At 37.3% G+C, this 23,592-nt stretch overlaps 1 protein-coding gene and 1 pseudogene across 3 annotated transcripts in view; one reads left to right on the forward strand and one right to left on the reverse strand.

Moving 5' to 3' along the window:
• UBR3 (ubiquitin protein ligase E3 component n-recognin 3) overlaps positions 1-14,258 on the forward strand; it is a 268,897-nt gene extending 254,639 nt beyond the window's left edge. For all 3 annotated transcript variants that reach the window (XM_038001943.2, XM_007965316.3, XM_038001944.2), the window contains exons 36-39: positions 2,450-2,629; positions 9,306-9,515; positions 10,036-10,175; positions 11,862-14,258. In XM_038001943.2, the coding sequence (XP_037857871.1) occupies positions 2,450-2,629; positions 9,306-9,515; positions 10,036-10,175; positions 11,862-11,979 (648 nt within the window). In that variant the 3' untranslated portion in view covers positions 11,980-14,258. The remainder of the gene's footprint in view (positions 1-2,449; positions 2,630-9,305; positions 9,516-10,035; positions 10,176-11,861) is intronic.
• On the reverse strand, positions 4,734-8,002 carry LOC103217282 (ribosome biogenesis protein NSA2 homolog; annotated as a pseudogene).
• Positions 14,259-23,592: the final 9,334 nt, after the last annotated feature.

Consider the following 23,592-nt stretch of genomic DNA (forward strand, 5'->3'; position numbering starts at 1 on the left):
ACAAAGCTAGGAATAGAAGGGCATTTTCTCAGCCTGATAAAGAGCATATCAGAAACTCTTAGCTAACATCATACTTAATGGTGAAAGACAGGAACAAGATTGGAACAAGACAAGGATGCCTGCTCTCACCACTTTTCAGCATTGTACTAAATTTTCTAGCAAGGCAGGTAGGCAAGAAAAAGAAAAAAAGACATCCAGATTGGAAAGGAAGAGGTGAAACAGTTTCTGTTTGCAAATAAAATGACCTTACCTCTAGAATACCATAAGGAATCTCCAAAGAAACCTGTTAGAGCTAATAAACAAGTTCAGCAAGGTTGTAGGATACAAGATAGATGTACAAAAATTTCATTGTATTTTTATACACTAGCAGCGAGCGATCTGAAAATGAAATGAATAATTCAATTTATAATGGGGTGATGAAAATATTTTGGAATTAGATACTGGCAAGGGTCGCACAATTTCATGAATATACTGAAAACCACTGAATTGTATATATTAAAAGAGTAACATTTATGGTATGTGACTTATACCTAAAATTTTTTTCTAGCTGTGTGAAAAAAGACTTGTATCCAGAATGTGTCAAAAATTCTTTTAACTCAAGTGTAAGAAAACAAAAACCCAACACAAAAGTGGGCAAAATACTTGAATAGATACTTCTTAAGAGAATATATATGAATGGCCAACAAGTAGATGAAAAGATACTCAACGTCTTTGTTCATTAGAGAAGTACCAATTAATATCACAAGTGATAATACCAAGTGTTGGCGAGGATTTGAAGTCCTAAAAGTCTTATTCACTGGAATGCAAGATGGTATAGTCAATTTGGAAAAAGGTTGGCAGTTTTTAAAAATATTAAGCATATGCTTACTGTACAACCCAGCAGTTCTGCTAAGTATCTGCCAGAAGAAATGAAAACATATGTCTACATTTAGACTTCTAAATGAATGTTCAAAATAGCCTGATTCATAGTCAAAACCTGGAAACAACCATCAGCAGGTGAATGCATGAACAAAATGTGGTATATAACATGAATGAGTCTCAAAATAAGTGAAAGAGGCCAGGTACAAAAGATTACATCCTGTATGATTTTATTTACATGAATTTTTTTAAAAAGCCAAAACTATAATAGTAGAAATATCAGTGACTGCTTGGGTCCAAAGAGTAGGGGCCAGGATTGACTGCACAGGAACGTAAGCAAATTTTAAAGCGTGATGGAATTATTCTGAAACTATTGTGGTGGTGGTTGCATGACTATACATTTACCAAAATTCATTAAACTATACATAAAATAGTTGAATGTTATGGTATGTGGATTTATAGCTCAGTAAAGTTTTTTTAAATGCCTTCTTTGTTAAACTATATAAATGGAAGATTTGTAACTTTATTTCTAGAGATTTGAAAATTAACATCTTTCTCAGTCTGCATATTTTTCTTTTTCATCTGCGTTTCTTCTTTGTAGTATATTTCAGAATTTTGTACTTAATGTGCATAATTAGTTTGGCAGACCTTTGTTGAATGTCTGCTATGTGCCAAGCGTTAGGAGGACAGAGTTCCTACTTCCAGAGAACTCACAATCTTATGGAGAAGGCAAATTTGTTTTTAAAGTAATTAATAGGAAACATAAATGCAAGAATAGAAGTGTTGACAAGGTATGGAAGAACTAATTATATCTGAATGGAGCTGGGTGGTCTGAGGTTTCATTAAATGGTGTCAGGGAAGGCTTCCCTAGTGAGCTGGAATTTGGAGGATAATAGGAATTGATTCCGTGCACAAGGGAGAGTAGACACATTAGCTTCCTATGTGGTCTTTCAGTTAAAGAGGGATTGGGGAATATATTTCTGTGTTTATAAGACTAATAAGCTTCTTTAAAAATCAACTTTTAGGATATGAGTTCTTGGTCACTGATATATCTGGTACTTTCATTAGCAAATAGAGCTTCGGATTACCTGGCTACTAACAACCCCACCCCCCTTTTTAAAACTGATTTTGTTTCACACTTATTCAAAGTCTAGGCACGTTAATTAGCACTGTCTCTTGTGAATTTCATGTTTTTACTGTTGTTCCTTATCCACACTGACAACCTACACGTTTTAAACCAGAAATACCTTTCTCTTTGCTCCAAATTAACATTTGCTTTCACAGAGTAGCTAGGTTCCATAGAACTATTAGATATATAACGACTCTATTTAAAAAATAAATATATGAAAGAAACAGATGACATTTAGGAGTTATATTTCAAAGAGATGTATTTTGAGGATATTTAGATATAACAGCTAGGAACCTTTTTCTCTCTTGTTTCTCCTACTCCCTTCACGTTTTTTCAGTTGACTCAGTTAAGAAAGTTTTCTTATTGTCTTAAAGTAATTGATGAGGATGACCCTTAAAATCTATGTAATAGGAAATGTTCTTGATGAAATATTTTGAGAATTTTCTATTTCATGTCTAAAAGGAAGAAGAAGAATTTTCAGTTCTTGCCAGCTGCCTGGGACTTCTGCCAACATTTTACCAAACAGAACATCCATTCATCAGTGCCTCCTGTCTGGATTGGCCGGTTCCAGCATTTGATATTATAACTCAGTGGTGTTTTGAGATAAAATCGTTTACTGAAAGACATGCAGAACAAGGAAAGGTATGTTAAAAGAGTTGTACTAACTTGCCACAGTGGTGATATGCTAATAGGCAGGAGAATAATGAAGACTGTTAAATTTTAGGTCATCTGTGTTTGATGGCAATTATAAAACTTGATTAAATTGAAAAAATGGTTTACTTATGTAAATTGCATTTATGAATATAATGGCAGAAATATTTTAGCTAACAAAGATGAGGCATTAGTCAACACTTTTAGTTTGTTTGGGGTCAGCAGATTTTTATTGAACATCTTAAGTAATCATAGCATTCGACTTGGTAGATACAAAGGAATTATAAGGTAGACAAGGAATTGTGTTTTTGTTTGAAGAACTGACTTATCTTTTTAAAACAAATTGGACTAGCAAATCTAAAAGGTCATGTCTTTAACTTTAAAATTTGTTGGGCCTAGTGCTACTGGCTCAGCTAGTGAAAGGGTTTGTATTGAAGATGAATAGAGTGGGAACAGCAGTGAGTGGCTGTGTATGCCATGGTTGGAGGCTCAGAATTCTAGAACTACAGTTTTTAAAAAATTGAATAACGTGATGAAAGTATTTTGGGGAGTAATTCTGGTGTCTTTTTGGTGGATAAATTGTCTTTTTTTAAGGATAAAGGGAAGCCAGAAAATATTTAGGTGGTGAAGAAAATCTAGACTATTTTTCTGATTGTAAAACTTAGAAAGTAACTAATGTAAGAGACATTTGAGAAAAATATAGGACTTGGTGACCAGATGTACATGACTTTAAGATCTTGAACTCCAATCATTAGGAGAGTAGTGTCTAGTATATATAGCTACAGTAGGAACGTGACATTGCTTAAACACCACTGATGATGCCCCATTGCCTATGGAAGAAGATACAGACTCCTTGCATGGCATTCAAGGATCTTCACCATTTTGCTTGCCTTTCCATCTCATTGTATACCCCCTTCCTGTGCCATTACCTTGCTCAAATCACAAAAGCATGTTTCATAAATATGCTATACATTTTTAAACTTCTAAAACATTACTTACTGCTGTTACTAAAGCAATCTTCCTACCCTTCTGTTGAATTAATAATCACCGTTTGCTAAGTAACATTTACTTTTGCTAAGATAAATGTGTCTTCCTCCGTGAAGATTTGTCTGATAGTCCATCTTCCTTACATCCTAATCCCTTTTTTTCTGTTGTTCTATAAGACTGTACTTTTTTGACTGTCTCTAACAGTTGCCATGTTTATTACATTTGTTTCTTTAATGTATCTGAATGCAGGCTCCATGAAGCAGAAATTGTTTCTTATTTATCCCCAGTTTCTAGAAAGTGTCTCATATAGACTAGTCACCTAATAAATATTTGTGGAACAATTAAGGTGTGAGGTGGTGTCATTGGCAGAAATAGAACTTGTGAAAGGGGAGCCAAGTTTCAGGGAAAATGAGAATTTTAATTTTGAACATCAAAAGGACAACAAAAAATATTTCAGATGGATATGTCAGACTAGATTTAATTTTTAAAACATTGAAGTGAATAATAAAAGCAAGATAAGCATAAGTTATAAATGTCTCTGCTTTTGTTCTTTTCCATTTTTTGCTGAAATCCTTAAAAAGATGCTATCTCATTTTATACCCCTTTTAAAAAAAAAAAAAGGAAAGGGAAATTCAAGAAGTTAACTGAACCTTGCATATTACATATACAAATATCTTCCTGTCTAATAATTTCTTTATTCACAGAGCATATAGCAATAATTTGACATCATACTTTGATGTCTGAAAACCTCTGCAGAATGACATGGAGTAAGAGATGGGTATAATTGTAGAACCAAGGCAGGGAAAAAAGTAATGAGCACACCCAGAGTTTGTCTTCATATGAGCCATAGGTTAAAATCAAGCCTACATTTTAGATGAATGATTATTGGTATGTATGCTGATGGAAAACAATAATTTATCATTTTAAAATGTTTAATCTTTTTTATATAATTAGGTGATAATTATTTTAGAGGCAGTGTAGTAGACATTTGATTAATTTATTAATTTATGCTAACACAGAATTTTTGCCAGTTATGTAAGTGCACCACCATTTGACCTGCATCCCCACTTGCATCCCTGCTCCACTCTTGTGTTCCTAACCCTGATCCTGACCCCTAGGTCAACCAGATTCTCTTTCTCAGGAAGGTTAATCTGTATAGAGAGACCTAGCAGGGTAAATGGTGACAGGAGCTGGTAGTCCAACAGCACTACCCTTGAAAAACTGTCTGTGAATTACTACTTCTGAATTTTTTTTTTTTTTTTTTTTTTTTTGAGACGGAGTCTTGCTCTGTCGCCCAGGCTGGAGTGCAGTGGCGGGATCTCGGCTCACTGCAAGCTCCGCCTCCCGGGTTCACGCCATTCTCCTGCCTCAGCCTCCCGAGTAGCTGGGACTACAGGCGCCCGCTACCTCGCCCGGCTAGTTTTTTTGTATTTTTTTAGTAGAGACGGGGTTTCACCGTGTTAGCCAGGATGGTCTCGATCTCCTGACCTCGTGATCCACCCGTCTCGGCCTCCCAAAGTGCTGGGATTACAGGCTTGAGCCACCGCGCTCGGCCTACTTCTGAATTTTTGTATCAGTTAAGATTCTTTGTTCGGAAACAACAAAATCCAGTTCTGATTTAAAATAAGGAAAACCAAAGCAAACTATGACAGAAAAAAAAAAAAACAAACAAACAAGATTCATTGGAAGCATACTTGGTAATGTGCAGAATTGAAGAGCTTAACTGTCATCACTTGGGAAGAAGAGAAACCACAAAGATCTCTGGTCTGTTTTCTCTGAAGTGCTGCCACCAGATAACTAAGCTTCAACCATTTTCCTTCCATCCGTTTGCATGCTCAAGGTTCAGATTCCTGGGAGAGAGAATCTGGTTGGCCTAACTCTTGTAATACATATACCCTAGTGGTGGGGCAGGATCTTGTGTTGGGGGCAGCCCCATCAGAACTGTATGGAGCAAGAGCAGGGGTTATTTTCCAAAACAACTTATAATGTTATTAATATAAGAAGGCAGCAAAGGATGCTAGGAGGATTTAAAAAACAAACTGGTGGCCCACTACTTTCACATCTTACCTGCCTGGCACATACACACCCTTCTTCTCATTCACAGAATTTCACTTCTGCTGTTCAAAATGATGTAACCATTTTACTTATGACTGCAAATGCATCTGTGACTTTTCCAAATAAGCAACCTGTTGTTACATATAGTCCTTACATCATCAGGTCTCTCTGCATCCAGTAGCTCTGAGAGATGTCCATTGTTCCTATCATTTGTTGTACTCACACCCAGATGGTCTGGAACATTTTAATTAGTACCTACTCTCACTGAATTCAATAGTAAGAGAATGAAAATGTTGCAAAGATATATGACACAGTAAGCAAGATTTGCAAGTAGTCATAAAGCTGCAGCTAATATACAAATATATATGACTTTATTCTTTTACCATCCATGATCCAGCACACCTCACCTGATTGGATTTGTTTGAGCAAGGATGTGATACCAAACTTTATTCTGAGAGGGCTGAGCTTCTGGTGATTGGTCCTGTCTTGTTTCTATAAGGCTGTAATCATTCTGTGTTAAATTTCTGCCTTTCAAGCTTGGTCTATGGTGGGGTGGCAGTAGGCATTTTTAAATTAAAATATTGCTCTACCAATTGTATGGCAACATTTTTATTCTTCTTGATAGTCATGGTCAGTCCCTCCAGGCAATGCGATAAACTATCCTTGTGATGTGGATGGCATATACCACAAATGTTCCTAGTGGTCTGAGGAACATAGAATGGTCAGATAACGTTTAGTTTCTAATTCAGTATAACCAGTGTTATAAACTGTACTAGAGGATAGATAGTACATAGCTCCCTTAGCTTGTAAATCCACAGAAGAATCCAGAATAGCAGTGAAGCAGAAATTTGCGACCAAATTTTTTTTTCCATTTTAATGTTTACAATTTAATAAATCTCTTGATTGCAGACATGTAAGGCTGTTTGGTAGTATTCAGAAACATCACGGTAATGGCAAGTTTTTCAATTGGTATGTAGTCTTCAATAAATATCTATGAAACTGTCAAACCAGTATGACTGAATTTATACCTCCATAATTTTCAGGATTGTTGGTAACCAGAGCATATTTTCCCCAAATAACCTTTCCTCCTTCTGTCACAGGGCCCAACTCACTCACGTTTACCTCAGTAACAGTACCTTTGGTAATAACACCCAAAGTTATATACATTGGGAATGAAGGACTCTTCTTTACACCAAGTATTGTTAGGCAAAAGGTGGCTCTCAGTTCAGGATGTTACATGGGCTTTCTTGAAACGCAAGCCCATTGGCCTGATGAATGTTCCGTAGATACATAGTTTTCTTGTAAAGCCATCTCCAACAAAGTAGACTTTAGTAACCATCCTCTTCCATGCCTTCTTCTTTCTCTTTCCTGTTGGAATAAGTCTTTTTTTTTTTTTTTTTTTTTTTTTTTTTTGAGACACAGTCTCGCTCTGTTGCCCAGGCTTGAGTGCAGTAGAGCGATCTTGGCTTACTGCAACCTTTACCTCCCGGATTCAGGTGATTTTCCTGCCTTGGCCTCCTGAATAGCTGGGATTACAGGCGCCTGCCACTATGCTCAGCTAATTTTTGTATTTTTAGTAAAGACAGGGTTTCACCATGTTGCCCAGGCTGGTCTTGAACTCCTGAGCTCAAATGATCTGCCTACCTTGGCCTCCCATAGTTCTGGGATTACAGGCATGAGCCACTGCACCTGGCCCTGTTGAAGTAACTTTTAACACTCTGTTTCTCCCTAGGCAGGTACTTTTAGACAGAGGGACTTTCCATTTTCCCACTTTCTCTTTTCATTTCTGCTTAATCATACTGGAAAGTACGTTAGCTCGAGGTTGTCCCTCTCTGTCCAGCAGATAGGCAGGTACTGCTCCCTGTGGAGTCTTTTTTTTTTTGTTTGGTGCTTCTTTTTTCATGCATCTTGATAGTCTTTTTCATTTGTATTTTCTCAGCATGGTGCTGTTTAAGATAAAGCTTAGCCTTCAGACCAATCATTTTCTTTGCCTTCTTTGAATGTTCATAAGCCTCTCAACTTTCCTTCTTTCCTTTTCTCATAGTAATCCAAATGATATCCATTAGCATTCACAGTGTAATTCAATATATTTGTTCTGTGGCATGGCACAGGCACAGCCCCTGGGGTGTGAAAATGCTCTCAATTTTTGGGTCTCAGAGACCCATGAGCAAACTCCACACAGGCCGCAACAGGAAAGGCAAGACCGAATTTTAGGTGTAATCATGAGAGTTGCTACAACTGTTAAATACTTTCCACCTCTTGTTTCCCATACATATGTATTCCAGTTGCGAGAAAGGTCACCCATATATACTGGTTGCTGTTTAGAGCATACACATTCCGTAGGTGTTTTCTTCCAGCTGGTGCCATCTAAAAATTTGTAAATTTCACGAATTTCATAATTTTTATGGCACTGAAAAAAACGGTTTTGTAGTTCATGATTTAAAATACCACTGCTTTTTTCAGATGATTGAGTATATGTTAAGATCAGTGAATTCCATGGACATCCACCTGTTGCCTTACATCTCTCTTCATGAGGGAAATTATTGGAGGTAATGTGCTATGGGCTACTGGATAACATGCAGCCTAACCTATAATAAGTGTCAAGTTCAGTGAGGACAAATTGTTATCCCTTCCCTTTAATGGAAGGGTTCCACTGTAATCAACTCATTTCAGAATGTGCCATCCTTGGGGTCCAGGGTTGGGCACTGAGTACTGGCAAATGATATATTGTATATTGTTCTTATAATTGCTTCCATGGACACTTTATCCATTAACTTGTTGATGAGGAACAAGCTAGCTTAGTTACTCCACTGATTTAGGTAGATTATGGCTGCATGTAGGTAACGTGATATGATCTCCATTTAAATTGACTATTACTTAGTTTCTTAAGGTGATAGACTCACACTACATTTTATCTGTTTTAAGTGTGAATGGAGTAGCATCTAGAAAAATTTAATGCTGTTGTCAGTATTTTTGTACAGCTGCAAATAGTTAATAAAGCATACCCTTCAGGGAAATTTAACTAACTTGAAAATTTTTTTATTCTTAAAGCAAGAAATGTATGAAAAGAATTCTAACCCAGCACTTACAGATATAAAAGATCTTAACAGCTTGAGGTGTAATGAATTGTACATATTCTAGGAAGGAGATTCTACATTATAAAGTATTAAAGTAGAAAAAATGAGTTATAACCATGATCTCCCCTAAAGAAAAAGCTAAAGAATTGTTTGAGAATGGTCAAAACTTGGTTTTAAAAAATATGTAACTTGTAAAAACCTTTGCAGTATGCATGTTTAAAGTCAAATACAATTAGATGTATTTTCCCTGCATGCTTAGAGATGGTATTTTTCTTTTAAAGTAATAACAAGTTTAAATGTTTTAGGTTGCTTAATCTAAAAAATTAAATCATATTGTAATTGGAAACGATAATACATTAAAATAGATAATGGTAACTGTTGAACTACTATTTTAGTCATGTATAAAATGGAAATGAGAGGAGTGTTAATGAAGAAAATAAGCTACATTCTTGGAGGCAGATTTTTCTTTCTGTAAAAATACCTTTAAAAAATATATTGTGTTAGTGACTTAAATACATAAAACTAATGAATATTTTTGGATGTTTTAGGCCTTGCTTATCCAAGAGTCAAAATGGAAATTACCACACCTACTACAGTTGCCTGAGAATTACAACACCATTTTTCAGTACTACCACAGAAAAACCTGTAGTGTCTGCACCAAGGTTCCTAAAGATCCTGCTGTTTGCCTTGTGTGTGGTACTTTTGTATGCCTGAAAGGACTTTGCTGCAAGCAACAAAGTTACTGTGAATGTGTATTGGTAAGCAATAATAGATACTACAAAATTTATGAAAACATAGATCTCATAGCACAAGGAAAATATGGTCAAGCCAGCTCTTCATATTTAACTACTCTTTGAATTAAGTATATAATACGTACAGGGATTGTGTGTTTTTTAATCCAGTAGAACAGTAAAAAAACAAAGTCTTTGAGGTTTTAAGTGAGTAAATCCTTCCTTAAGTACAATTCTAGTTCTCCTTTCACCTACTATCCTTTAATGGTATATACTTGGGAATGTGCTGTGAAACAAAAGTCATCTGTGCTGTTGGAGATACTAGACTCTGAAGTAGATTGGCTCTTAATTGCTTTACTAGATATTCCTTACCCAAATTCCTCTTACTGTATTAATAATAAAGTTTCATTGGAGTTATAAGTTTAACTTCAATGAAATCTTACTATTTTTAAGTCACTGTATTATTTAGAAGGCATTAAGATATTCTTGATTTTATTATAAAGCCTATTTGATTATGAAGTTCATTAATATATTTTTAATTTTTTAGCATTCTCAGAACTGTGGTGCAGGAACAGGTATTTTCCTTTTGATCAATGCATCGGTAATTATCATCATTCGAGGTCACCGCTTCTGCCTCTGGGGTTCCGTGTATTTGGATGCTCATGGAGAGGAAGACCGGGATCTTAGGTGAGATGTTCATGGATATATCCTGGTGTTTTATTGAAATTTGGTCAGTGAAAACCAATATGCTATTCCTGGCTTTGTAATTACAATTTTTTTAATATTAAGAAATTCTTGCCAGGCGTGGTAGCTCACGCCTGTAATCCCAGCACTTTGGGAGGCTGAGGCATGTGGATCACGTTAGGTCGGGAGTTCAAGACCAGCCTGACCAACATGGAGAAACCCCGTCTCTACTAAAAATACAAAATTAGCCGGGGGTGGTGGCACATGCCTGTAATCCCAGCTACTCGGGAGGCTGAGGCGGGAGAATTGCTTGAACCCGGGAGGCGGAGGTTGCGGTAAGTTGAGATCACTCCATTGCACTCCAGCATGGGCAAAAAGAGCGAAACTGTCTCAAAAAAAAAAAGAAAGAAATTCCTACAGTCATTAATTTAGAGCTATTTCTAGTTTTTGAGATATTGTCCCTATCAATATATTGAGGAAACATGAAATAAACCAAATTACCATGTGAGGTTTTTGCCACGAAGAATCTGTTGGCCAGGCCCAGTGGCTCACACCTGTAATCTCAGCACTTTAGGAGGCTGAAGCAGGAGGATTGCTTGAACCCAGGAGTTTGAGACCAGCCTGGGCAACATAGTGAGACCTCATCTCTACAAAATAAATAAATAAATAAATAAGCCAGGTGTGGTGGTATATGCCTGTGGTCCCAGCAATTCGGGAGGAGGTGGAAGGATCGCTTGAGCCCGGCAGATGGAGGTTGCAGTGAGCTGTGATCGTGCCACTGCACACCAACCTGGGCAACAGAGAAAGACTGTCTCAAAAAAGAAGAATCTAGTAAAAAAAGAAATGCGGTAGGTGCGGTGGCTCACGCCTGTAATCCCAGCACTTTGGGAGACCGAGGTGGGCAGATCACTTGAGGTCAGGAGTTCGAGACCAGGCTGGCCAATATGGTGAAACCCCGTGTCTACTAAAAATACAAAAAATTAGCCGGGCATGGTGGCAGGCGCCTGTAGTCCCAGCTACTCGGGAGGCTGAGGCAGGAAAATGGCGTGAACTCGGGAGGCAGAGCTTGCAGTGAGCCGAGATTGCGCCACTGCACTCCAGTCTGGGTGACAGAGTGAGACTCTGTCTCAAAAAATAAATAAATAAATAAATAAAAGATAAAAAAATAAAAAAAGAGGCAGACATGGTGGTGAGCGCCTGTAATCCCAGCTACTCGAGAGGCTGAGACAGAATTGCTTGAACCCAGGAGGTGGAAGTTGCAGTGAGCTGAGATTGCTCCACTGTGAGGGACTGTCTCAAAAAAAAAAGAAGAAAGGGCCGGGCGCGGTGGCTCAAGCCTGTAATCCCAGCACTTTGGGAGGCCGAGATGGGCGGATCACGAGGTCAGGAGATCGAGACCATCCTGGCTAACACGGTGAAACCCCGTCTCTACTAAAAAATACAAAAAACTAGCCGGGCAAGGTGGCGGTTGCCTGTGGTCCCAGCTACTCGGGAGGCTGAGGCAGGAGAATGGCGTGAACCCGGGAGGCGGAGCTTGCAGTGAGCTGAGATCGGCCACTGCACTCCAGCCTGGGCGACAGAGCGAGACTCTGTCTCAAAAAAAAAAAAAAAAAAAAAAAAAAGAAGAAAGAAATGCAAGTGAAATCTTCCTTGTATGATATTAATACTTTTTTTTTCTTTTTATTCTAGGCGAGGCAAACCTCTCTACATTTGTAAGGAAAGATACAAAGTTCTTGAACAACAGTGGATTTCTCATACTTTTGATCACATCAATAAAAGATGGGGTCCACATTACAATGGGCTGTGACTCTCCACCTCAGCATTGCATCATATCATCATTTTCGCTACGAATTTATTTTTCAACAATAAGCTTTAACTTAATTTGGGGGATTAACACTTTTGCTGAGGGAGAAAAAGAAAACATATATTATGAAGCCTTTCCAAAATTAGGTGCTTGGTAATCACGTTAATGGTTAATAATTTGTTTTAATATCTGGAAAACATTAATAACAAGTTAAATTATTCTTTAGTGGTCATTTTTTAAGTGCACAATTAATAAGAAGCACAACTTGTTCACAAACTCATTCAGAAATGATTCTCCCAATAATGCATATCAGCTATTCATTGATACTTAGAGTGGGTGTGATTTATTTGACATTTTACTGCTTCTTTCTGTGTTTTAATTTGCATCTGCTAAGCATAATGCATCTTTTTTCCTCTGCCATTCTTGTGTTGATTTGAGAATTTTTCTGTATGTAATTAGAAAAAAATGTAAAACATGATTTATGTGAAATATTGTATAGTAAAAGTTGGTCTAATAGTAGAACTTTAAAATTTTTTCTTATTGTGAGGAATCTGTTAAAAGTTTAAGGCTTTGCTGAAAACTGAATTCATTCTCAGGAATTTCATAAATCTTCTCCCCAGGTAAATAATTGAAATAGCTGTAAAATAAGTAGATAGCTGCTGTTAATATAATACAGTACATTTTGGGGGGCATATGTGTGGTTGGGGGGGTCCTTAAAAATCAAAATTTGCCATTTCAAGTTGGATGAATTACTAGAGGTAATAACAAATCTTACTATAAAATCAAGAGGTACATACATTGGGCAGATGTTGATTCTGTGCATGCCCACCTTTTATTACCAAACAAGGTTTTGTTTATATGATTGTATTAGAAATGCTCAGACTTCCCCAGAAATGAACCATAAGTTTTGGAACTTTCTTTCAGCTCAAGAGGTTCAGCTATATTGTATTTGTGCAGTGTAATCACTGCTATTTCTGCTTGGTTTCCTAAAAGGAAAAAAAAAAAGGTGCAGTGGTGATGACCCTCATGAATGAGCCTTGCTTCTGCATTCTTCTTAGAAACTGCTGTGAAAAACAATTTATGTTTGCAGGGTTTAAAAATCAGTAAAAATGGGAATGATTGAGCTAAAACCCACTCTATGAGAAGGAAAATTACTGAAAAGCATGTGATATATTGCTACAAAGATTTTTTTTCCTAAATGATTCAGTAATTGATTATTTAACATATAGTGCTATCAAATCAAGCTATCCCTGGTACTTTGGACTTCCATGGCTTGTTATGTAAAATTACATTTTTACATGTAAAAATAAACTAAACAAATCTAATGATAAAGTATAAAAATAATGTCAGATCCATGTTCTAAAAAATGTTTGTAATGACATGACATTACAAGAGTATAAAAATGGATATTAAATTATGGCCTTGCATTAAAATATGGAAAGCAGAGCAGTACATATTCAAATGTATTCAAAAAGTCAAAAAATTACCTATAGTTCTACAATAAAATACATGGAAATAGCTTGCTATTTTTATATACATTTCCAAAATATTAAGATAACTTTCTGTAAGACTCAAATGATTCTGTTTGACTAAATAGCTGTCCTTTCCAACACATTGCTACTTTTTTAAATACTGTATCATAAGTTCAGCCTGTCATACTTTTTGCATTGATCATTATGAATACCAGACCATTTGTAAGTGTGGTTGAAGAGCAAAATGCTAATTTACATCTCTAGTAAATACTGTTACAGGATTCATGAACTTGAATAATTCTACAGTTTGAAACTCTGATGCTATATATACATGGTATAATGTATTCAGACTTTGATTACTACTTATTTAAAATGGAATGTTTTATGGTTGTGCATATGGATGTGAAGTGAAAATATTAGCCTTAACTTTAAAATTTGGGTGTTTGATAGTGTTTATTTTGATATTGGTGAATTAGTCACCAGTAAATTTTAAAAAAGCACTTGGTTGAAAATTGTACTTGAATACATACATGCATGCTGCTAAACTAGAACTTTAATTTTTCCCCATAACTTTTATAAGTCCCATTTATAAACCCACTTTTAAAAATAACAGGTCCAAGTTAGAGTGATGTGTGTATATTATTCAAAAAAATGTACTGGTGTGATATCTTGTATGAATGATCATTTAAATACAGTACATTACTGTAGAAGCTAAATTGATCTTTATAATTAAGCAGAAGTTACAAAACTAGGAATAATCAACATTGTAAGATATGTTAATAAAAACCTGCTGTCATTTGGTTTGTGAAAGGTCCTTAAAATGTTTACTGCTTACATTTTTTTTCCCCCAAAGATATTGACAGTAATATATGTGAGTGAACATGGCTGAAAAGATCAAAGCATAACATAATTAGTAGTTGCTTTAGGGTGCAGTAAGTGTGTAAAGGGTTTGCTTTGCCTTTTTTTTATTTGCAGAGCTAGTTCTTGCTTCTTCAGTCCTTGTCTCATAATCAGTGCACAGTCTTTGCTAAGTGTGTGTGTTTGGTAGGGGGAGAAGGAGGTGAGTATGTAGATCTGAGGAACACAGCTGCTGTGGTCTGTGTTCTTTTCTGAAAGTTCCCAGCCAGACTTCAGAAATGTTTATTGCTTTAGGAGAATGTTTATTTTGAGTGGTTTGCATTCTTGTTTGAATTGACAGTCCTCACCCCTACCGCTCCATCCTGAAGCTCACCAGCCATCTATCAGCTAGCAGTCCGTTTCTCTTCAGACCTTTCTGTTTTATGTATTCCGATATTTACTGATTTCTGTGACTTAGAAAAGATGCTGACTAAAAGCACTGAAGGCTTAGAGGAAACAGCAGTATGGGAGGAGATATAGTCTAAGATTCTGTATTATCTCCAGGATTCTAATTACTGACTCTCAAATGGCTGTTGATGGCTTATATTTGAGATCATATTTGGGGTTGGGGGGGGCACAAAGCATGGTTTTAACCACTAGAATCAAATCGCCAAGAGAAGATTAATTCATTGGTGAGGATGCCTGATAATTGATGATTATGGGAGAGCAGATGACTTATGACTGTGTCTCAGTCCCATTCACAGCACATAGTTCTTTCCTCTGCCTTATGATCTGGCTAGATGATATTAAGCACTGCTTAGTTCAACAGGGATGAGTTGGAGTGGGCAAAACAGCAACACGATCACTTCTCTATTTATGACACTTCAGCCTCTCTATTAATTAGGCATATCAGGTATGGAAGAGCTATGACCTGCCATCTTAGTGTACAGTAATCTACAAGCAGTGGAATGAATGTGACTTCAGCTGATGCAACACAGTGAAAACACAGTGGAACCTTGTGTAGAGCTGCCTTTGTGCAAGTTAAATTAATGTAAGATGTGACAGTACCAAAATCAGTGAGGTAGAGTCCAAGAACAGACCAGAAGGAGTGGGGTCAAAAGCACAGATAAAAGCTTCAGGTTCAGGGGAAAGATACAGAGAAAAGGAAGAAAGTCTAGAGCAAAAAAGAGGATTTGTGTCTTATCCCCTCTTCTCTTGGTGACAAAGGAGCAGGATCATGTACCAAGAGTGAACAGGCCTAGCATATCTGGGGGCTTGAGATAGGTGGCAAAAGCTTAGACATATGCTGGAGAGAGAACAGTCCAGAAATAAGGGGAAGCACCACTGAAGTTATATTCACAACCGAGTGGGGTTAGAAAACCTAAGTTTAATGGAGCCAGTTAGAAAGATTCTGTAACTTTATGGAACCCCAGAGTTGAGCAGCTTAGGACCTGAAGGATAGAAATTAGACTGCTAAATTAACTGGGGATTGGACAGATACAGTATGTAAAGGGTGCAATATAAGTTGATAAGAGAATTAGGGGTGCTGGTTCAAAGGGGTTCGTGTTGGATTTGTAGGATAAATTGAGGGGCGTAGGATTGGAAGTCACAAGATTTAATAAGACAATGAAATCTTTCGAAGTTTTCTTTTGAAATGATGCAAAATAGCTTCAATGTTGAAGCATTTAAATTCATTTATTTCGTAAATACTGAGCTCCTCCTGTGTACCAAGCGCTGTGATAAATACTGGAAATACAGTGGAAAAGAAGTCAGATAGTCCCTTCTCTCACCTCGCTTTCTGTATGATTAATGTTACAAACAGTATGTGTGTTTGGAGAAGAGAAGTAGAGTAGAAGGTGCTATAGATGGACCCTCTAAACCAGACTTGAGTGTATGAGGAGGCTTCCAGTGGGGAGAGATGATGATCCCTAAATACTATATAGGCGTTATCTGGGTGAAACAGGTGTGGAGAATAGTGATTCAGGCAGGCATAGAGAATATTGTTTGCAAAGAGTGGAGAGAGCACTTGTGGATGTGAAAGGGAATCAGTTTGTAAGCATAGGTGCTTTTGAGAGGTAGGTAAAATCTAAATTACAAAGAGTTTCGTAAGCCATGCTGAGGGTTTTAGACTTTTTAAGAGAGCAATAGGAAGCCATTTTAGGGCTTTAGATAGTAGAGTGACATCAGATTTGCATTAGAAAAGTCAACCTGGCTGCACCCTGGAGAAAAATCCACCAGTGGGGAAACCTGCCAGGAGTCTGTTGAAAGACTCCAGATACAACAGGATAGTTGGCACAAGTAGGGGAGTTGTGGTGGGGACAGAAAGATGTGGACAGTATCTGAAGAGAGTTGATGGAATACAGTAACGTAAGGTACGGCCAAGAATATTGAGTGCCTAAGGTGTGCCAGATACTAAAGTAAGTTCTAGGGATCCCACATTGAACAAGACAGAAAGGGTCAGTGTCTGCTTACAGTCTGGTGGAAAACAACACTGATTATGTCATTACAGTTCAACAGGATGTTATCAGCAAGTTAGGCTATGGGAATCAATAGACTCATTTAGTTTGGGAAGTTCACAGAAGGTTATGTGGAATAAATGATGTTTAAGCCGAGACCTGCCTGAAAAAAAAGTAGAGGTGAGCTAAGTGAAGGAGGGAACGGGGGAGGGCATTCTAAAGAGTGCAGCACATAGACCCTGAAATAAGAATAAGCAGGGTTGCACTCAGGAAACTGAAGGAAGTACAGTATGGTTGAAGCATAGAAAGCAGAAGAGCATTAGTAATTGCTGGTGCAGGAACAATAGGCGGGAATCAGATCCTGGCTGCTTGAGTAATGTTACAGATGTTGGGCTTTGTGGCCTTTATTTTGGTTATTGCCTAGAGCAGAGGTCAGCAAACCTTTTCTATTTTGGTTGTTGCCTCAGTTTAGAGCATAGGTAAGCAAACCTTTTGTATAAAGGGCCAGATGGTTTCTGTCACAACTATTAATCTCTGCCATTATAATACAGACGCATCCGAGACATACACACACACCCCTACATATATATACACATATATATGCATACGGATGTGTATGTGTGTGTGTGAATGGGCATGGCTGTGTTCCAATAAGACTTACTTACAAAAGCAGGCTGTAGGTCAAGAGAATGAGAGGAGGGTAACAAGAACATTTGGAACAACCCTTCAGGAGGGTAACTCAGTAGCCAGAGGAGAGATGAGGATGGTGTATGGTGTATACTAGGGCAGTGACAGAAACGACTTATGCTCTGGCCTAATGGTTGGTCATGTTATTTCATGAGCTAGAATCAACTTTATCCAGGTATAAAGTTGAAAGTGATGTGTACAGATTTTGACCAGTTGAAAGTGAGACTTTTGTGAGTCATCCAAATGGGGATGTGATAATTGATGGGGATGTGATAACTGGTGGGTTTGAAGGGTAGATGCTCAGAGGAGTCATCACCAACAAATTGTAACTGAAGCCATGGGAATGGCTCTCATCCAGAGAGAAAAGGGCCTGTGGTAAGACCCTTAAGTACTATCCATAGGGCTGCTAACAACATAGCAGCTGACTGTCCATGGAAGAAGTGATCCAAGAGAGGGAGACACAGAACACATAAAAAAGCATGCCTACAAGGAAAGCCCCGGTATCTTTTACCACCTAATCTTAGAAGTGGCGTATATTACTTCTGCCAAACATACCAACCCCGAGACCATGTAGGAGGTTACACAAGAGTCTAAATACTGTGGGGAGGAGAGATCATTAGGGGCCCATCTTACTGAAGGAAAAATGCCAAATGAGTGGGCAAAAATTGAAGAACCAGGTTTGCATTGTTTCATGGTACATCCCTCAAGGTACGTATCAATTACAAAGGGAAAGACTGTAGCTTTACAGAAGAGAAACCTGATAGATAAGTGATTAAAGTTCATTATTGTTCGGGTGAGGGAGAAAGGACAAGATGGAAGAAGGTAAAGAAGGTAAACAAGATGGCACAGTTCCAGGTTCTTCATCAGCTACTTTCCCGCGCCTGGGAAAAACTCCCCCGCCCGGGAAAAACACCGATTGTCTGTGCCTGCGCATTGTGACGTCAACACAAAGAAACCGAAACTTACCCAGCCACGCCTAGGAAGACGCCCTTACCTCCCGCCCCTGTCCTGCCCACCTCGAGCCCCACCCATAAAAGGCTGCTCCCGGAAGACATCGGGGCGAACTTCCTCGGCCCCTCCTCATATGCGGATCTAGGAACCTTGCCCGAGGACGTGGGAGCGACTTCCTCGGCCTCCACCGCCGGAGACCGGTGAACCTCGCCCTTTCCTCCTTCACATTGGCTAGCTAATAAAGTTTTTTTACCTTGCCTACTTGCCTCATCTCTGGCGCCTGCTCTGGTGGTCGCATAAAACAAATCAATTATTACCAGTAAAGACTTAATAAACCCCTAAATATGATTCACTGAGAAGTTATCATTACTGCAGTGTAACTGCGAATGTTGCATAACTTCATTCTAATCATGTAAAAACATAGGACAAAGTCAACTGAAGGACATTCTACAAAATAACTTACCAGTACTCTTTGAAAGTGTCAAAATGAAAGAGGAGGAAAAATCAAAGAATTGTTACAGACTGTAGGGGACTGAGGAGATATAACTAAATGCAATGTGAAACCTTGGACAAAATCCTGACACCAAAAATAGATAATAGTGAGAAAACGCAAAATCCAAATAAAGTCTGTTGTTTAGTTAATAGTATTTCATGCTAATTTCTGATTTTGATGATTGTGCTGTGTTTCTGTGAATTGTTACATTAGGGGAAGCAGAGTCAAGGGTGTACAGGCATTCTGTGCGTTCCTCATGCGACTCTTCTGTATATCTGAAATGTATTTTAAAATGGGAAGTTTTTTTTTAAAAAAGACCAATAACCTAAGAAAACTTTCCTCAGATAAAAAGACTTGAGTTCATATTGAAAGAGCCCACAGAGTACCAGGAAAATTGATCATCAATAATAAACTTCAAGACATACCCTAGAAAAACTATTTGACTATAAAGACAAGTTCCCAAGACTTAGAATTATTCTGGGTATTAGACTTCACAAGCAAGTGCAAGGCAAAATTGAGCAGAATTTTCAAGAAAACCTCAAGGAAAGAACGTGTAAGCCAGTGATTTTATGTAAGGTCATGCTGTCCTTCAAGTATCAGATCATAGAAAAATAGTTTAAAGCATGCCTATGTCAGTCTTTCTAGTGAAAATCTACTAAAAGATTGGCTTCGTTTAGCCACAAGTAGACTGGAGGAAACTTCAACAAAAGACTGTTGAAGTGGAGATATTAATTGTACTCCAGCTCTAAAATAAACTCAAATCTTGGTCACAGACTGCTGTTACTCTCCAGTGCCTGGAAAGAAATATCCTCTCTGGTGAATGATGATGTCATTCTAATTCTCAAACCATTTCTGAAAGTGTTTCAAGTAAACATGATGAGACAATTCACAAAAGCCAGAATCAACAGAAAAATAACAACATCACAGGGACTCCAGTTATTGAAATTACTTGACTTGTGTAATTTATTTGAAAAAGTTTTAGAGATTCTAGTCCTGAAAAGATAACCAAAAATAAGAACTAAATGGAGCTGTTTATCAGATGAAATACAGTTAAAGAAAGAGTTGGTAAACTGGGTTATAAATTAGAAGGAGGCATATAGAATAGAGCACAGAGACTAAAAGATGAAAAAGGAGTAAGAGGTAAAAGACATAAAGCACCCTGTGAAAACACCAAACACACTTGTAATTGGAACCCCAGGAAGGGAGAGGAGAGAGAATATGACAGAGACAATATTGGAAGAGAGAATGGCTGAGAATTTTTCAGAAGTGATGAATGACATTGAACCATAAATTCAGGAAGTTCAAAAGATCACAAATAGGATAAATGGAAAATCCATACCTAGAGAAATAATAGTGAAACTGTAATAAATAAAAAGTATCTTAAAAACTGCTCGGTGGAAAAGGATGGATTACCTCAAAAGGCTTCTGTCTTCTTAATAGTAACATTGGAAACAGAGCAATAGAAAAATATCCTCAAAATGTGGAAAGAAAATAACTCTTAACCAAAGATCCTCTACACAACAAATACTCTTCAAAAATGACAGCAAAATAAAGACATTAAAATAAAAATGGAGAGAATGTAACAGCAGCATAACCACAGTAAGCAAGGAAAACACAAAAAGAGTTTTTGGGCAGAAGGAAAATAAGCCCTGGTGGAAGATTAAGTTTTGGCAAGAAAATAAAAATTGTGAATATATGTATAACTAAATGAACACTTTCTGCATAAAATGATTATGATACTGCATTATATGGGGTTTTAGTATGTGTGTACGTTGGTGTTTAACAGAAATATAAACAGACGGGGATAGATGTTCCGAAGTCCTTGCATTATCTCAGAAAATGGTGAAAGTTAACATTATACTTAGGACATAGTTTTAAGTCCCTGTTGCCTTGGATTAGGCAATCATTTCCTAGATATAACATCTAAAGCAGGGAGTCCCCAACCCCTGGGCCATGGACCCATGACCAGGTCAAGGCCTGTGAGGAACCACGCCACACAGCAGGAGGCGAGTGACTGTGAACAAAGCTTCTTCTGTATTTACAGCCACTCCCCATGGCACCCATTACTGCCTAATCTCCGCTTCCTGTCATATCAGTAGTGGCAGCAGATTCTCATAGAAGTGTGAACCCTACTGTGAACTAGCATGCAAGGGATTTAGGTTGCCTGCTGCTTATGAGAATCTAATGCCTGATGATCTGTCACTGTTTCCCATCACCCCCAGATGGGGCTATCTAGTTGCAGGAAAACAAGTTCAGGGCTTCCACTGATTCCACATTATGGTGAATTGAATAATTATTTCATGATATATTAGAATGTAACAATAGAAATAAAGAACACAATAAATGTAATGTGCTTGCATTATCCAGAAACCATGCTCTCCCTCCCACCCCCCAGTCTGTAAAAACTGTTTGCCACAAAAACAGTCCCTGGCACCAAAAAGTTTGGGAACCACTAATCTACAGAGCACAAGCAATTCCCCACCCTTCAAAAGGAAAAATTTGACTTCACCAAAATTTGAAACTTTTGTGCTTCAAAGGACACTATCAATAGAATGACAAAACAATCCACAGAATGGGAGAATATTTTCAAATCATGTATTTGCTAAGCCTTAATGTCCAAAATAAAGAACTCCTATCAACAATAAAAGGACAACCCACTTAAACAATAGACCAAGGACTTGAATACTTTGAGGAAGATATGCAAAAGGCAAATAAGCATATGAAAAGATTTCAACATCATTTATCATTATGGAAATGGAAATCAAAACTACTGTGGACTATCACTTCACACCCACTAGGATGGCTTTAATGAAAAACATGAACAGCAAGTGTTGAGGAGGATGTGGAGAAATTAGACTCTCCTATATTGCTCGTAGGTATGTGAAAGGACGCTGTGTTCCCTCAAAACGTTAAACATAAAATTGCCACATGACCCAGCAATTCTACTCTTGGCTGTTTACCCAAGAGAATGAAAAAATATGTTCACACAAAAACTTGCATACAAATGTTTACACAGCGTTATTCATAATAGTGAAAAATGTCTACCAACCAATGAATGAATAAACAAAGGGTGGTATATCTGCATAACGGAATATTATTCAACCATAAAAGGAATGAAGTACTGATACACGTTACAACATGGATGGACCTTAAAAACCTGCTCAGTGAAAGAAGCCAGACACAAAGGCTACAAAAAAGGCCATTTATATGACATATCTAGGATAGGCATCTTTATACAGTTAAAAAGTAGATTTGTGGTTGCCAGGGGGCTGGGGGAAGGGAAATATAGAATGACTGCTAATAGGGATGGAGTTTCTTTGTGGTGAGATGAAAACGTTCTGGAATTCAAAAGTGATCATCATTGCACAACGTTGTGAATGTGATAAAAACCAGTCAGTTATGCACTTTAAATAATAAGTTTTGTACTATGTAATTATACCTCAAAAAAATCAAGTGACAATCATATGCATTCAAAGTAGCAATACATATTACAGTTATTTAGCCTACATTTTGACAACTTCTGTGATAAGGTGGGAAAAATATATAGGCATTAGAGATGGGTATAGGTCTGGGTTCGAATTCAGTCCACCCCTTAATGGCTGTGTGATCCTGGGAAAATCTCACTGAAATCAGTTTTCTCCTCTATATAATGGAGATAATAGTTCACTTGAAGCTTGTGGTGAGGATAGCTGTAATGTGTAAAAAGATACTTGTAAAGATCCCAAACAGCTGGATCCTTTGAAATGACAAACCCAAACCAAAAAATTAATATGTGAAAAAGACTGATAGAACAGCTGACAATCTCTACAATAAGCTCACAAAATATTTAGTTTATTTGTAAATATATGGTATTTGCAGAAAGAAAAGTAGTAGTCTGAACTTGGGAGACCTGGAGATCCTTCAAAAGAAAAATGAAGAGGTTGACTTAGACTTAAGTTCTTCAGGAAGGGAGACTCTGCTACTCACCTTCTTAGCCCCATTGCGTTTTACTTCACCTGATATATGGACATACTTCATAAATGTTAATGAAAGAAGAAGAGTAATATTATACCATGTAAAGTTCATTTCTAGGGCAGGTGTTTTGAAAATTTTTCAGATAGAGTATAAAGAGGGTAAAACTTCCAAACTAATGTGGGAGTGGATAATGCAATAATAAAAAGCAATCTAAAATAATAGGTGAAAAAGAAATGTAGCCAGTGAAGAGAAATAAAAGTACAATAAGAGGGTGGTATTTAAGTTCATATGGTAATTACATTAAATTGCAAATGATCTGAATTCCTAGTTAAAAGACAAAGATTGTCAGACTAAATGGAAAACCAGCATATGCTGTTTACAAGAGATACATATAAAAAATTACTGCTATATTTTAAATTACTTTGATAAAGATTAGCTACCAAAAAACTAGCCATAGGTCATATATCGAATGGTGAAAGATTGAAAGCTTACCTCTGAGACTGGGAACAAGGTAAGATGTCCTATTTAGTTCAATAAGACAAGCAAAGAAATAAAAAGTATAATGACGGAATAAATAAAACTCATTTTTCAGTGATATGATTGTGTACACCTGATATATGTACACAGAAAATTCAGATCTACAGATGCACTATCTCAATTAATGTCAACAGGTTACTGGAAATAATTTCTAATAGTTTGATAAACAATTTCTATCAAAAATGAAAGAATTTAAAAGTTACTATCTAAAAGCATACAAGTATCAAGT

The sequence above is a fragment of the Chlorocebus sabaeus genome, chromosome 10 (genome assembly GCF_047675955.1).
Source record: "Chlorocebus sabaeus isolate Y175 chromosome 10, mChlSab1.0.hap1, whole genome shotgun sequence".
Classification (NCBI taxonomy): Eukaryota; Metazoa; Chordata; class Mammalia; order Primates; family Cercopithecidae; genus Chlorocebus; species Chlorocebus sabaeus.